Source organism: Bos indicus, chromosome 23 (genome assembly GCF_029378745.1).
Source record: "Bos indicus isolate NIAB-ARS_2022 breed Sahiwal x Tharparkar chromosome 23, NIAB-ARS_B.indTharparkar_mat_pri_1.0, whole genome shotgun sequence".
Classification (NCBI taxonomy): domain Eukaryota; kingdom Metazoa; phylum Chordata; class Mammalia; order Artiodactyla; family Bovidae; genus Bos; species Bos indicus.
In genome coordinates, this window is record NC_091782.1 from 35,098,158 (window position 1) to 35,115,141 (window position 16,984).

Sequence of the window (16,984 nt, forward strand, 5' to 3'; positions counted from 1 at the left end):
TGGATAAACAGAATATGGAAGAGCCATACAATGGAATGTTATTAAGCAATAAAAAAAAGTCTTGAGACATGCTACAACATGGATGAACCTTGAAAACATTAGGCCAAGTAAAGAAGCCAGTCACAAGGACCATGTATTGTATGATTCCATTTATATGAAATTTCCAAAACAGGAAAAGCTATGGAGACAGAACATAGAGTAGTGGTTGGGCTGGAAGAGGAAGGAGCCGAGTGACTGCTACTGGGTATGGGGTTTTTTGTTTGAGTGATGAAAATGTTCGAAATTTCTGGTGATGGCTGTACAATTCTGTGAATATAGTGAAATCAATTGAAATGTATAGTTTAAGTCAGTACATTTTGTGGTATGTGAATTATATTTCAAATAAAGCTGTTATTAAAAAAAAAAAAAACTCTTCTAAGGAGCTGATCTTCTAAGGAGCTTTATTTTTGGGGGCTCCAAAATCACTGCAGATGGTGATTGCAGCCATGAAATTAAAAGATGCTTACTCCTTGGAAGGAAAGTTATGACCAACCTAGATAGTATATTCAAAAGCAGAGACATTACTTTGCCAACAAAGGACCGTCTAGTCAAGGCTATGGTTTTTCCAGTAGTCATTATGGATGTGAGAGTTGGACTATAAAGAAAGCTGAGTGTGAAGAATTGATGCTTTTGAACTGTGGTGTTGCAGAAGACTCTTAAGAGTCCCTTGGACTGCAAGGAGATCCAACCAGTCCATTCTGAAGGAGATCAGTCCTAGGTGTTCTTTGGAAGGACTGATGCTAAAGCTGAAACTCCAGTACTTTGGCCACCTCATGCGAAGAGTTGACTCATTGGAAAAGATTCTGATGCTGGGAGGGATTGGGGGCAGGAGGAGAAGGGGACGACAGAGGATGAAATGGCTGGATGGCATCACCGACTCAATGGACTTGAGTTTGAATAAACTCCAGGAGTTGGTGATGGACAGCAAGGCCTGGTGTGCTGCACTTCATGGGGTCGCAAAGAGTCAGACAGGAGAAGGAGCTGATCATGGATACAAATCAAGCCCAGATCAAGAAGACATGAACCTTTGCTATTTTAAAAATGTCTTTCTTTAAAACCAGTGTCCTAAACTACCTGAAATCCTGTTTTATCCTTGTGAGTTTTCTGTAGTTATTACTACAGAAAAATTGTGAAAATCAATTGTGAAAATCAAAAAAATTGTGATTGTGAAAATCAATCAGGGAAGCACTAGCAAAATGCTGTATTTATTGTTAAGGCTTCTCTAGTAGCTCAGACGGTAAAGAGTCTGCCTACAATGCAGGAGACCCGGGTTTGGTCCCTGGGTCAGGAAGATTACCTGGAGAAGGAAATGGCAACCCACTCCAGTATTCTTGCCTCAAAAATCACATGGATTGACAGCCTGGTGGGCAACACCCCATGGGGTCGCGAAGAGTCCAACATGACTGATCGACTAAAACACACAGTAATAATTTGGAAATCCAGAAATATCATCTTTTAGTTGCAATTTATTTTTAAGGGTGGGTATAATTAATCTTTTGGTTCATGGGTTAAAAGGGGGGGGGGAGTCATTACAGGTAATCTATTTTGATTTTACCAAGTGAAGAGCAATAATTTGGGGAACCAACAGAGTTCTAAAATTTCATCACAGAGTAGTGCATAAAAGAGTATTTTGCTTTTGCTTTCATTGAATGTTGACCTTTGCGGATTTCTTATTTATATAGCTTCGTTTTATAGGTACATTAGAGCTCTGAAAAATGGGACTAATTGCTCTTTGGAGCCAAAGACGTGTGATTCGAAGACGTGTGGGTCCGTCCAACACATACGCTCTTCATATTTTGCGGAACCACCTAAGGGACAGGTCCCAGGGTCTAAGGTCCTGAGTGGCGAACTGTCATAGAAATTGTGTTCTCCAAGTAGGGTTAAAATGATGCACGGGGCAGGTTCCGCAGTTTTCCTAAGCCACAAGAGCAACGCTCCAACGGCGTCTTTGACCTTCTTCGGAGCTTGAGGACCCTCCCCCTCCCTTCTCTGCGCACGTGGAAAGGTGAAAAACAGACAGCCACGTGAGACCAACATAAGCCATTTTCGGCGGCTTAGCCGTTTCAAGTCCAGGTATTGGAAACGAACGCTCAGCTGCAGGAAACCGCGGGGCAGACCCACAAAAAGCCTGCCAATCAGTGGTTGAGAAACAAAACCGCGACGAACTGAAATGAGCGTCTCCACCTCCCCTCCGCACAAACACTTCCCTTTTCCTCCTCCACCCCGCCCCACCTTCGCATTCTCTCCGCCCACCGGCTCCGCCTCTCCCGCGCCCCAGTAGAGTCACAGGGAGCACGAAATGAGGGCAGGGCGATTCCATCCGGGTGCTCCGTCGGGGAGGGCGTAAGGGCGTGGCTTTATGACGACTGCGGGGGCGGGGCGAGGAGCCCGCTCGAGAGCCGGGCCCTCCTGACAGAAAGGGCGGAGGGAGATTGGGTCGGCCCTTTCACGCCCCATAGAAACTGCATTCTGGACAAGAGGGGGAGATGTCTAGTCTCAAACTCCTCTTTTGAGGCAGGAGTGTTAACCAAGAAGCTTCAGCTCGGAGAGTCACCCATTTCAAAGCTTGCGTACACCCTCTGCCCCTGCTCTTCCTTTCTCCCTCCTTGAGAACCATGTAAACCTTCCCCCCAGCCCGTTTTCTCTCCCCCTTCGTCCCTGCGCAGATGGTGGCGGCCCGCGCGGTGCGCAGCCGCAGAGCGTTCGGGGCGGTGCCGGTGAGGGGCGGGTGACGCAGCGGCCGTCGCTGCCATTTTAAGTTGTTTGTTCTCGCTTCTCGTCTCAAACGCGACTCTGCCCCGGACCTGGGAGGCGCCGAGGCCGCCGCTGTCGCTTCCGCAGCCACCGGTGGGGGGGAAACCAGGCTGTGCCACCGCGGACGCTCACCCTCCGCTTCGGCTTCTCCCCCCTCCGGGTCTCCTCGACCTTCTTTCCGAGAGCCGGAACTCGATCCGTGCGGAGAAGAAAGACTCCAGAACAGATGCTTGAACTGAAATAACTTTTTATTTTGGGGGGTTTTCTTCGCTGACAGACCCCCTTTAGCGCAGGGCTCCCCTCCCCTTCCTCTCATCCCTCTCCGCCGCCAGTACAAATCCAACCCCCCCCTCCCCCTTCCTCCTCGTTTTTCCTCCTCTTTTTCTCTCGCCGTCGCCGCCGTCCCCGCGTTCTTCCCGTCCGCCGCCGCCCGGGGCGCCGAGCCAGACTATGGGTCCCAGGTGGGGGCTGAGCGGCGGCAGCAGCGCGGGCGGCCCGGTCACAGTGCGCACTGCAGCGGGGATGGAGGGGTTCAGTTGGCTGGTGGTTTTCTCTTGACATGGCTCCTGCCCGTGCTGCGAGCAGCGCCCCCACCGCCGCCGCCACCGCTCCGCCCGCAGGCTGCGGCTAGAGGGCCCGAACCCCGCCCGAGAGTCGGTCCGCCAGTCCCGGTCTCCGCGGGGACAGGGAGGGGACTTCCCCGTCACCCACCCCGCCCCAGCCGCCTCCAGTCCATCCCCCCCTGTTCCTTCGGGAAGCCAACTAACGACCCCGCCCTAAACCATCCAAACTCGGGAAACATGGTCTGTTCAACGTGAGAGCTGAATCCGGAATCCGGGAACTTAGTTTTTCTTTTTTTCTTTTTTCTTTTCTTGGGTGGGGTGGGGTGGGCATACTTTAAAAAGTAATTAATATTAACGCAATTATTTTCTTTTCTTCCCATTGATCCTTCCCCTTTACCCTCTCCCGCCTCCTCTACCTGGGCGGGGATTGTTTCCACGATGAAATGAGTGAAAACCCGAGTGATCCAGTGTCTCCCGTGGTGCGAGTGAGTCGCTGCCGCTGAAGGCAAAGGGTGGGGGTGGGACCTCCGGGGGGTGGAAGGCAGGTGGTCCCCGGGCACTGCCTGGGCTTTGGGAGAAAGAACCCGCCACCTTTGCCTCAGCAATGCTTACAAGAAGATAAGTCTCACTCCCCACGATCTTGCACGCGGGCAGATTCATAGGGAACGGTCCCTCGGGGAATGTAGGACTCATTGCAGGACTTGGGGTGTTGGGATCCCGGGCATTAATCAGGTCTAACCACAGAGCCGGAATCATTATTATATCGTGTTATATATACCCCTTTTTCTTCTGCCATCATGATTCTCCTTGGCAGCAGCATTAGCAGCCGCCTGATGGTGAAAATGTGGGTGATGGGGAAATTGGTAATGACTCCGCTGTTTTTTCTTATGGCTCCTTTGGGCAACAGCTGCCCGCCCCCGGTATACACTGTAGTTGATTGCAGGGAAACCCTGAACCTCTCCCCTTCTTTCTCTACCGATTTTGCACTTTTCTCTTTGCTCACCACCAAGTGTAATCAATAACACGCACTGATAATACATAGCAATAGTGAAATCTGAAATAACTAAGAATTAATTAGGTACTACAGCCATGAATCTGGCTGGGTAAAGTTCAATTGGATATTTCAGTTTCATTCACCTACCCTGTTTGGTTTTGGGGGGAGGTTATTTTGGTGGCTTTTTTTTTTTTTTTTTTCCTTTTTGATATTTGGAAAGTAAGGATCACAGTCCCCCTCATTTCTTTTCATTATTCCTTTTCTAAAAAGAGGGAAAAAAAGATCCGGATGGATTTTAAGGATTGGACTGGTGTCAACTGTGTTTCATTGCACACCTAAATCCTACTAATAGGTTTATCCGTTCCCCCACCTTTATTTTGGCAGTTAAGCCAAATGTGTTTTCCAAAAAGTTAGTTCAAGTATTTTCTCTTTCCTTCCTTCCTTCCCTTCCCTTTTCCCCATCTGACCCCAAACCATTCTTGTCCAAACATGACTGGACAGCAGCTTTTGTTTCTTGACCCTGTAATATGACAGTCTCCTAATATTGCCAGAAGGTGCAGTTTTTGGGTTGCAGTCGTGATTTTAGCTATACAATCATATTAGCAGGAAAAAAAATGACTTGTTTCTGTTGTACTTGAGTCTTAAGAAAAAGTGCCCATAGTTTAGTGACAATTTCCAAAGGCTTTAGTACCACCTGTATTTCAAAATGGGGGACCCAAACTCCCGGAAGAAACAAGCTCTGAACAGACTACGTGCTCAGCTTAGAAAGAAAAAAGAATCTCTAGCTGACCAGTTTGACTTCAAGATGTATATTGCCTTTGTATTCAAGGAGAAGGTAATTTAAAGTTCTTAATGTGATTTAGCACAAGGTTTTTTGTAAGTGTATATTACATGGTTAGGGTTAAAGAGTGGTGAACAAAAGTCTCCATTTGTGTGCTTTAACTTTGGCACTTTAACCTCAGTCAAAGGAGTTAGGGTGTAACCATGAATGAAAGGCTTGTGTGCTCATTGGTTTGGAAATAACGTAATTCTAAAGCTGAGTATCAGGATCCACTTTTAGTTAACATGGGGTGAGTAGCATTGTAAAACTCGCATTTTTGTTTTATAATAAATTTTATTTACGTGGAGTTATATAGAGAACTTGGTTACTGAATTTAAAGATTAGGTATATAGAATGTTTGAAAGTAGTAATTGAAATCAAAATGTTTACTTGCTGAAAGCTTTCTGGTCAAGCTACATGCTGTAGTTTACCTTTTCTCACAGTACATTTAGTGAAATAGAATGCACTTTTATTTTTAGGAGCAGTTAATTACTGTAACGGTTAATTTGTCTTTAGAAGTACAGCATGACCAAAAGAAGTGTACAGTTTTTTTGGTGTTAGAATTAATCCCACAGTAAAACAGCAAATAATGAGTTGTGAGCAGTCACGGAAAACATGATAAAAACTTCTGGCAACTTAAAATAATGGACAGTTTCTTAGATAATCAATTTCTATTAAACATGAGGTTAGGTTTTGAATATTAAGGAAACACTGCTTTGATTTTGTGCTTAAGTTGTGAGCTAATTTCACATCAAAAACACCATCTTGGCATGGTATATCTTTAATTTGAAAGTTTCTCACGTATTTATTCCCAGTATTAAAGTTATTAGTATTTAAGAACTCTTGTAGCTGCTAGGTACAGCATAAAAAGTGGTTTCGAAAGTGGTTTGTTTTGAAATGATTGTCTCAAGATTGAATATCACAGATTTGCTTTTTTCTTTTTTCGTTAATTGCAGAATTGATAAAGACTAGATTTTAATAGACACTATTACAATGTAGGTTCACTAGAAACATGAGATAAAAATAGACTAGATCTCTGAATTTAATTTATCAGATGCTGAAAATTATATCATCTAGCTCTTCTCACACCTATGGAAATCTTTGACTGGACCAGTATCCAGACAGTTGTCTTGAGCAGTTCATGAATTTTATAACCTAAATTGATGAGTTCTTGATCTTAACTAAGTTTGAAGGTTTGGTGGACATTTTTTCCTTTCCTTTTGAATATTGACATTTGTAGTTACATAATACCCAGAAGGGATAATGGAAATTGACCCTAGAGCCTTGATTTTAAGCTGCTGAGAGTTTGATTTTGCTGTACGTAGAACCAGTTAAGTGAACTTGGATCAGGAGTAAATCACTGTTTTGTTTTTTTAACCACAGGGGTGTCTGGTGTTTGTTTCTCATTGTTTAAGGAATACTGTGCAAAACAAGTTCTTGGTATGGTTACCGTAATGCTAAAAAAACGCAGTTAAACATTCTGATAATAGCCTGTTTGTGTGTGGTTGGGAAGTAAGGGGGTTGAGGGAAGAACAGAGGGATCCACCTAGTTTGAAAATCTGTTTTCTGTATGGAAATGGCTTCAGTTAAGAATTTTGCTGTGTTAGAATAATGCTACAAAACATTGTATTATGAACTCTGGGTGTTAAGAGACAATGTGCTACCAGTAGGTTAATACACTTTTTTTTTTTCCTTTTAGAAGAAAAAATCAGCACTTTTTGAAGTGTCTGAGGTAATACCAGTTATGACAAATAATTATGAAGAAAATATCCTGAAAGGGGTGCGAGATTCCAGTTATTCTTTGGAAAGTTCCATAGAGCTTTTACAGAAAGATGTGGTGCAGCTCCATGCTCCTCGATACCAGTCTATGAGAAGGGTGAGTTCTGTTTTTAGGTCTTGATTGGGTAGGCTTTTGTGAGTTAAACTTGCCTTTTTTTTTTTTCCCTCCTGAGAATGGGTAGTGAACGGTGATCGTAAGTCTCTTTAAAAACGGAATTTAAATAAAGCCATGTTTAACTTTTTTAGGCATTACTCTGTTGGTAATGGTGTACATTGTTGTGATTCATGTATGATATTACTTTTGTAATATGTATGATATACATATTCATGTATGAGATTTCCTTTTTCAGGGGAGAATAAAATATCTTGCCCCTTGTAAATAAGGAACTTTTGAGGCGGTTTGTCTAAACTTCTCCAGCTCATTGAAAGTTACTGTGGGCAAAGTAACTTGAACAAGAGGGCCCCATCATTAGTATGCTTGGGGGGCAGCTGGAGATAACCATGTAATGGTCTGGAAGAGGTTAATTGGCCTCAATAATTGGCATATGATAAAAATTGCATTTCACCTGTAATAAGGTGAGTTAGAAGTTCCAGGACACCTTTTATTAATTAGGGTCTGATTTTAAGAGTGGAAATAATGGTACAAGAACTTAAAAGACAAAAAATGAGAGGTTCAGTTGGCAGTTTTCACTGTGCACTGATGAGTTTAGATCTCAATATGATGAATATTGGACTGATTGACTATATGTGAACTCTAAAAAATAAAAATTAAGATTAGGTCATAAACTATTCAGATTGTATACAGTCCTATTACTGTCACCTCTTAAAAGACATAATATGTGGTAGACCCTTAACATGGATTTGCAGCAACTGTCAGGGCCCACTTATAAGTGGGTTTTTTAAAATAAATAATTTACAGTACTACTCAGTGTACAGTTGGTTGAATCCACAGGTAAAGAACTACAGATATGGGGGGCTGGCTATAAAGTTACATGCACAGTTTTCGACTCTGATCGGTGTCTCATTCCTGCCCAGGTTGTTAAAGGGTCAGCTGTATAGTGGACCTTTTGCACTTGAAAATGTTTTTGTAGTCAGACCCTGTAATTTGTGATATTGCTTGTTATGGCTTTGTTTATTTGAAAGTAATGTTTTTTTTGTGTGTGGCATTTTACAGGATGTAATTGGCTGTACTCAGGAGATGGATTTCATTCTTTGGCCTCGGAATGATATTGAAAAAATTGTCTGTCTCCTGTTCTCTAGGTGGAAGGAATCTGATGAGCCTTTTAGGCCTGTTCAGGTATTTTATTCTAAAATAACTGTGGTGAACACATAAATAAGTTGAAAACTCAGAGAATAGGGTCCAATTTAAGAAATTCCTTAGGAATATGCTTTCTGATAGGTTCTCCTTCACAAGTCCCTCCTGGCCTTTCGACTGTTGTAAGAATGGACAGCATTTGGATTATAGAATCGCATGAGATTGAGGTGGTTCTGACTACCCAGTGTGTCTTTGAAATTATGGTCAGAGCAAATGTTTTAAGGTAGACATGGCTTCCCTGGTGGCTCAGACGGTAAAGCGTCTGCCTGCAATGCGGGATACCCAGGTTCGATTCCTGGGTTGGGAAGATTGCCTGGAGAAGGAAATGGCAATCCACTCTAGCACTCTTGCCTGGAAAATCCCACGGACGGAGGAGCCTGATAGGCTACAGTCCATGGGGTCGCAAAGAGTCGGACACGACTAAGCAACTTCACTTTCACTTTCTTTGTTTATAGTGGGGCCCATAGATAAACTTTAGGAAATCTCTTCCCCTCCACCACACTCGCTTCTAAAATACTTTGTATTTAACTCTGGTTCTTAAAGGAATCTCATCTAAGAAATGAATGAAGAAACCCTTTCCTAGGAGTTGATTTGCATATAAAGCTTCATAGGAGAAAAGAATTTAGTAGTGGTTCTTAACTAACTTTCCTTGACATTTGGCTATGTTTGACTTGTCATTTAATGTGCTTGACAATTTCTAATGTTTTGTTTAAGGGAATTTATCTGTGTGTTGATGTAATTTGTCTGTGTGTGCATGGTTGTAAGTACAAGATCCACCAAAATGTTAATTGTGGTTAGTTTTAGGTCAGATATAGGTAACTTTTCTTTTTTTACTTAAATATATTTATGTTTAATAAATTTCTATGAACATACTTAGCAATCAGACAAACTAAGAAGTAATTAACGTTTATTTAAAGACTAAGTATACCAAGCTAAATTTTACAAGGCTTATTTTGAACTGATTGCTTAGGACAGTGAAAATTGTCATTGAAAAAATTTTGCTTTTATCCAGTCTAACGAAGTGTCTTTATAGTGCTTTTGGGTGTAATAGACTAATTGGTATCCTCCTTCTGTCCCCATGGTAATGTTGCTACACATTAGCTCAAATAAGTTGTCATTTTTCTAAGGTTCATTTGCCGATAGGCTAGAGGTGAACGTCCTCTGTTTGCGTTGTTTTAATTGATGACATCTGACTAAGATGAATGTGCTGGAGAATTTAAGCTGAATATAGAAGACAGAAATGGAAAAGGCATGTTATCAGGGCAGGTCTTACACCTTAATGGTGCTGCTCTCCAGAGCCCTGTTAGGTTTTTGTTTTTGTTTTTTTCAGTTCAGAATTTCCCATTTGAAAAACTTAGATCTGCTTATCGCAGTACGTTTAATTTCTAGTACCCTGTCTTTCTCTCAGACCTTGTTTTTAAAAAATAGTTGTATTAAAATAGTCTTCTCAAGTGTTACTTTTCTTTAAAATCATGGCTGTTATGTTGAGTGTTGACTGCTAGGCTGTCTTTCAAATAAAATTTGATGTATGTTGAATCTCAGTCCTTAAACTAGGTAGATAGGAACCTCCTTTTGCTAAGAAACTGTCATATAGGTAAAAAATCCAAGGTCATGCAGTTAAGTGGTAGTCAAGACTTAAGTCTAGACTGACTATAAAGCCTATGCTCTTAACTCACTACCGTGTACTGTGGAAAGTTCCCTGAATGATAAAACCTTAAATTATGGACTGAATATAAGCAGTAGGATATAGGATTATCTAGGATTTAGATAATATTTTTATAATTAGCAGTGTAAAAACAAACATACTTCTTTGAAGTAATTTTAATATAAATATCCTGAATGAGAAACCTTAAATAAAAATAACAGAGTTTATTCTCTCAAGATAGGTGAAGGAAAGGCAAACTTTAACTCACACACCTTTTTTTCTGACTCAAAAGCATTTTAAAATCAGAATACTTCAGTAGTGAGATTTAATAGAAACCACAGTAAAGATTGTTTTAAAATATTGAGTTCCACTATATTCATAGTACTGTGAAGCACAGGGAGGAACTATTAAAGTTGGTCTGGTCTACTCTTTTCTCTTCATTCCTAATGCTTTTGCTCAGGTTAGCTCTTCATCACGCTCTTATACCATTCATTACTTTCCTTCCAGGAATTGTTTCTTACATGCTGCCTATTAGTTTTCTTTTTCGTGTGGACCATTCTTCCCAAAACTCTGGGAACTCTATTCAAGCAGGATAGAATTGATTTGCCACAGAAACACATGCAGAGCCTTTTTCAGTCTCACTTAAATTTCTTGTCAGTGTGGTATCTACTGGCCTCTTCCATCCACCTTGATATATGCCATAGTGAAACACTTGAAGCTGTCTTTTTTGAGCATCGTCTTGATTTTGACACACTTGTGTTTGTGTAGGTTGTTTCCTAGAATGGCATTTTCCCAATTGCTTACCATTTGTATTTTCCCCAGGGAAAATTACTGTCATCTTTCAAGGCCCAATCCAAAATCATCTGCTAATACTGCCCTCATTGTCTACTGTTAAGTTATTCTTTCTTCTCATGGTGCTTTTAACAGTAAGAACCCATTTTAAGGTTTTTTTTTTTTTTTTTTACAAATAACCACATCGTATTCTGGGAAAGGTTTGAAGTAAGTTAGGATTTACGTTTTTATGTTGCTTTTCCTCTTCAGTGTATGTGAGTCCCTTAAGAATGAGATTATCTTATTTATATTTGTCACTATCTAATAACATGCTTTTCGTATTGAGTTCAATAACTATTTGAATTGTGCAAGAGTATAATTCAATATTTTATGTAGAGTCATGTGTAGGGGATACCATATTTTATGTTATAGCTTATGAGAAAAACTGCTGGGTAGTAAAACCCTAGACAGCAAGGTCTGACTTTTTTTCCATGTTAGTATTTTCTACTGTCTTTGACATAATGGGAGAATAAAGATTGTTTGAACCAAATGGGCTAATAATCATTTTTACAATTCACTATTCTAAAATATCAGATTGTGTAAGGTTTCCAGGTTTCTTGAATTCCCTGTTAGCCTGGTCTTTTCACCTGTCATTTGGCTTCTCCATAGACATTTTGTTGGATAATCTTCCTCATGTTAAAAAATCAAAAAAATGTTATGAGTGACTTGATAACTGTTTTTCATAATGTAAAAAACTTTACTAATATGAAAAAAATGTGTATAAAAACATTTTTTTTTTAATTTGAGGGGTTCCTGTATCCTTAGATACTCACCTTTGTGAGGCCTGGAAGTATATTTCAGGTGTGGGTTTTATGTTTCATTTACTCCTCTTAACTGATGGGTTAGAGCCCTTTTATTTTATAGGTGAGGAAGTTGAAATTTAGAAAAGTTAAGGGATTTGCACAGGTTACGTAAGTAGTGAGGTGTGCACCTGGGATTGGAATATAAATAGATTTCTTTCCAAGAGCCATCTGTAGCATTCTTTGTTATATAAGAGAAAGATGGATGGTGTTATTGGACTAAGTACTAAAGTAGGAGTCTTGAGCTGAGTAGGTCTGAACATCTCATTTAATGATATTTGGCTTAAAAGGAGTATTAAAATTTAGTCACTTTGGTATAGTTTTTCTAGAAGGTCAAATTACGAAGTGCTACGCAGTAGAATTTTCTGTGATCAAGGAAATCTTGTGTATCCCAAGAGATTATTTAGAATGGTGGCCACCAGCCACCAAATGAGACTATTGATCATTTGAAATGTGGGCAGTACAATTAAAGAACTGAGTTTTCAATTCCATTTCATTAATATGAATGTAAGTAGCCTCTATTGGTTACCATATTGGAGAGCACACCTGTATGCGTGTGGGTGCAGTAGATGTTTTCGGTAGTGTAACATGCTTGTGGTTACATGTGAATGTCTTATTTCGTAGGCCAAATTTGAGTTTCATCACGGTGACTATGAAAAACAGTTTCTGCATGTACTGAGCCGAAAGGACAAGACTGGAATTGTTGTCAACAATCCTAACCAGTCAGTGTTTCTCTTCATTGACAGACAGCACTTGCAGGTAAACTTTTTTTTTTTTTTGTAAACCACACAAGGGCGCATTTTAAAAGTTTACTGGTTAGTAAATTGTTTTCTGTACGTTACTTAATTCTGATTTGCCCCTTCAGTATTGCATTATTTTTGAAGTTATTTAAAAACCAAGAAACAGATGTCCTGATCTTAACCTGGAACACTGGTTCCCAAACTGCTGCATGTTAGATCTACATGGGGAGCTTTTCTAAAAGTCATGAATTCAGTTTGCAATAATCAGAATCTGTATTTTGAATAAAATCCTCAAGAGATTGATAACACATTTATGTTTTGAGAAGTACTGGCCTAGATCTTTTAAATATCTAAAAGGATGAAAGCGTATCTGTATTTTAAAGGTCCACATGTATTTTAAATTAAGTATTTCCAATTTAAGTAGCAGTCCAAGTATTCCAAATTGATTTTTATTGGGTAAAATGTTTATTCTTATGGACCTAAGCCTAATAAATGTCATCACTTAGAATTTATAGTGGGTAATAGATACTTTGTTAATTGTTAAAAATAGCATCATTGTAATTTATTTAGCATTCATTCAACAGATAAGTGCTAAGTGTCAGATATTGTATATCAGTGAACAAGTTAGAAATTCCTGCTCTATGGGTTGGCATTTCATTGTGGGGAACCTAGAAGTAGGTAAGTAATAAATACTAAGAGAAAAGAGGGAATTACACTGTTTGGTGTGAATTCTTAGATAATGTCACCAGAGAAAGCCTCATTGAGAAGGTGATTTTAAATACTTTTTTTTTTTAAGTACAATATTAACTGCATTGTGCAGAACATTTTTGTTTTTATTTGAGCAAGTCTGTGCAAGGTACTAGAGAATTAGAATTGGGAGTCATACTGCTACCTTCAAGGAGCTGATAGGCTATTTGGGAAGATTGTACATTTTGTGCCTTATAGAAAGTAATTTTATGGTGTAGTTATAAGTAAAAGAAACTGGGAGTTAAGAAAATTAATTTCACTGGAAGCATGTGATAAAGCTGATAGAAAAGCATACAATTTAGGTGGGGTGTTTTTTGTTTTGGGCCTTTTTTGTTTTTAGTTTCTTATTTACCTAAGTGCTCCTGTGGTGAATATTTTTTGGTTGACTCTTTTATCCTTTTTAATTGCTTATAGTATACTTTCATTTGAGTTACTTAGAAAATACTGTAGAGCAGGATATTCAACTAGTGTCTACAGTGACCCTTGAATGACACAGGTTTCAACTGCACTCGTCCACTTATACATGACATTTTTTCAATAAATACATAACTGCTCAGTCCAGTTGGCTGAATTCATGGTTTAGTTAGCTGATGTGGAACTGTATATATGGAGGGAAGACTAAATTATACATGGAGATTTTCAACTGCATTTAGGGTCTGTGTTCCAATCCCTGTGTCTAAGTGTCATGTCATCTGTACGTAATATTTTACGCATTCATGATATAACCTTTTTCTTTTTTTGATACTTTAAGGCTATGTGGTTTATCTGTGAATCTCTTCAAATTTTCACAAATCTCAAATTTTTTCCAATATGTTTATTGAAAAAATTTACTTATGTGTGGGCCCTGAGCAGCCCAAACCCATGTTGTTTAGGGGTCAACTGTATTATGCACGAAACTCAATACTTTCTGTGTATGAGCTCATTTAATCCTCATAATAGTTTTTTGATGTATAGATCTTACTACTCCTATTTTATAGTTAAGGAAATGAAGAAATTTGATTGGAATCATCTAGCAGAGATCTCCCCTTTATGTTCTAACATAATGTATATGATAAGGGCTAGACCAAAAAAATTTTGAATGGGTGGTGGTATAGAAGCTCATGCCTAGAATTCGGATTCTAACATACACGCAGTAACTTACTGGCCATGAGACCTTGGACAAATAACTTCTGTGATCATGTTCTTTTCTATAAAAGTAGTAAATGAAAGTCCTAGGTTTTAAAAGTTAAAATGAAAAAATATATGTATTGGGTTCATTTATGTACATAGGTATATAGACTGCTTCAGACATTGGCAAAGTCCACCTTCTGTTCCTTTTGCCTTTTTTTAAAGAGGTGCTATAGTGAAAAGATGCAAAACTTTGAAGGCAGTTCTGGGTTCAGACTTCATCTTCCACTTACTGCTGCTGCTGCTAAGTCACTTCAGTCGTGTCCAACTCTGTGTGACCCCATAGATGGCAGCCCACCAGGCTCCTCCGTCCCTGGGATTCTCCAGGCAAGAACACTGGAGTGGGCTGCCATTTCCTTCTCCAATGCATGAAAGTGAAAAGTAAAAGTGAAGTCACTCAGTCGTGTCCGACTCTTAGCAACCCCATGGACTTCAGCCCACCAGGCTTCTCTGTCCATGGGATTTTCCAGGCAAGAGTACTGGAGTGGGGTGCCATTGCCTTCTCCGCTTCCACTTACTAGCCATAGTTTTTTGTGACTAGCCATAGTTTTTTGTGGAAGTACTTTGCACTTGTTTATCAGAAGTTAGATGTTAAAATGGTAACTGCTTTTTAAAAATACTCAACGAGTGTGATTTATCTGTTAATACTTTGGCCTTGTCCTTTACCCCAGGATATGCTTAAATCTCTTAACCTATTTCTGATTTCTCTACCTCCTGCTCTCACCACATCTGCTGTCTTTCTGTATACAAATGTGATTGCAAATCTCTATTCAAATCTATCTCCATGATATGCCTTTAATCCTAATTTCTTTTAGCTAGTCTGATTTTCATAACTTTTTAAAGTCTGCATAAATTTCTGTAAACATTTAGTATCATGTTGACTCTTTTTCTGTATTTCGTGTGTCAAGGTTCTGTCCCAACTAGACCAAGTTCCCTATGAATAGGGACCATAATTTCTTGCCTTACTCTATATGCTTTGTTACTGTGTTCTTAAGTGCTTAATAAATTGTGGGAGATTTTCATGTGATAATTGGCCAGTTATGTTGAGGTCCTTCTTAAGAATATTCTAAAAATTTTTTCCCCTTCCAGACTCCAAAAAACAAAGCTACGATCTTCAAGTTATGCAGCATCTGCCTCTACCTGCCACAGGAACAGCTTACCCACTGGGCAGTTGGCACCATTGAGGATCACCTCCATCCCTACATGCCAGAATAGAGTGCTGACCAGCAAAATGGAGAAGATCAGAGAGTGCAGCAGCAATATTTTTTTTTTTTTTTTTCTTACCACTTGATTCTTTCAGAGTTTAAAGAAAAATGGACTCATGCACAGAACACTATGCATTTTGAAACTTGTTCATCCTGGATTTTTTTTTTTAATCATTTGTATCTCAGAACTTAAATTAGATGTCTTCTGCACAGACTGTGTGAAAGAAGATGCTTTGCATATTTGCTGTACTGCATCAGCATCTTACTAAAAATGTGAAATGAAAGGACTATTGTACACTGAAATGCTTAAATGTTTCTGAAAGCACAAGGTGATACTCATTTTTGATGGTCTTTCCATTTGTGCTGGTGTTGGCCTCTTTGACACCTGTCATCAGTATTTGGAGGGTGAGAAGTGAATGTAACAGGTATAAACGTTTTTAAAACTTATAGCTTTGCTATAATCACCGTTGTTCAGAGCAGTGTCAGATTCATTCTAATGGCCAAAAGTGGTTGTTTAAAAAAGAAAAAGAAGATACAACCATGGGAAAGAAATCTTTAAAGAGCATCTCATTGTAGGCAGTCTTGCCTCATATATTACTGGGTCATGTTTGTTTCCTGGTACTCATAAATGTATGTGTTTTATTTCCAGATCTCTTTCCCCAAGTTGCTGTTATGAAAGAGTATTCTGCCGAGTGTGCACAGTTACACACGTAAAAGCAGATCTGGAGTCTGAAGTAGCTAAACGGCTATGAAACTGAGAAATACATTCATAGCTGCAGAAACCACAATAGGTAGAGGACTTTTGGTTTTTGTTTTTTGGTTTTGAAAAGAAGAGATTTTTATTATAAAGAAAAACAATTCCAGTGAATTGTGCAGAAATACTGGTTTTTACACCATCCTAAAGGAAAACTTAGGGTTTTTTTGATGTAGAAAAGTTATTAAAGTTGGGATCTTAAATTGTGCGGGGAGGAAAAAAAACACCATTGAGTGTCAAAGTTCTAAAAGCAGAACTCATTTTGTGCAATGAACATAAGGAAAGACTACTGTATAGTTTTTTTTTGTTTGTTTTATTTTTCTTTAAATGAAGAAAAGCTTTGCTTAAGGGTTGCATACTTTTATTGGAGTAAATCTGAATGATCCTACTCCTTTGGAGTAAAACTTAGTGCTTACCGGTTTCCAATTGTATTTAGCTTCTGGTTGGAATTTGAATAAATGAAAACCTAAATAAAATAGGTGAAAGTTCCCTGACTATTCAGGTGAATACACAAAACTCGAAGTGGTAACTTTTCTTATAAGTCACTTGGGTACCTATTATTGAGACCTTCAGTTCAGTTCGGTTCTGTCGCTCAGTCGTGTCTGACTCTTCGCGACCCCGTGAATCTCAGCTCGCCAGGCCTCCCTGTCCATCACCAACTCCCGGAGTTCACTCAGACTCTTAGCCCATGGCTAAACCGTAAACTCAGAAGAGAAGTTGGGTTTGTAATTTCAACAGGAATGGGAATCAAAGACATTTTGTCAGCTTTTAACAGTTACCATCCTGACCTTATACCTGGCTTCGTGGAAAGGCAAAAATACTCGTAATTCA

The 16,984-nt window shown here is 39.5% G+C and overlaps 1 protein-coding gene across 2 annotated transcripts; it reads left to right on the plus strand.

Annotated features, from left to right (window-relative positions):
* Positions 1-2,793: 2,793 nt before the first annotated feature.
* C23H6orf62 (chromosome 23 C6orf62 homolog) lies at positions 2,794-16,669 on the plus strand. Of its 2 annotated transcripts, none has more exons than XM_070778310.1 (5): positions 2,794-3,841; positions 6,870-7,046; positions 8,124-8,246; positions 12,165-12,299; positions 15,284-16,669. In XM_070778310.1, exons 1-5 carry the CDS (start codon positions 3,800-3,802, stop codon positions 15,407-15,409), a joined length of 603 nt encoding a protein of 200 aa, XP_070634411.1. In that variant the 5' UTR covers positions 2,794-3,799; the 3' UTR covers positions 15,410-16,669. The 2 variants fall into 2 exon arrangements, with proteins under 2 accessions (XP_070634411.1, XP_019841208.1); XM_019985649.2 differs by lacking the exon at positions 2,794-3,841 and adding an exon at positions 3,856-5,185.
* The last annotated feature ends 315 nt before the right edge of the window (positions 16,670-16,984 follow it).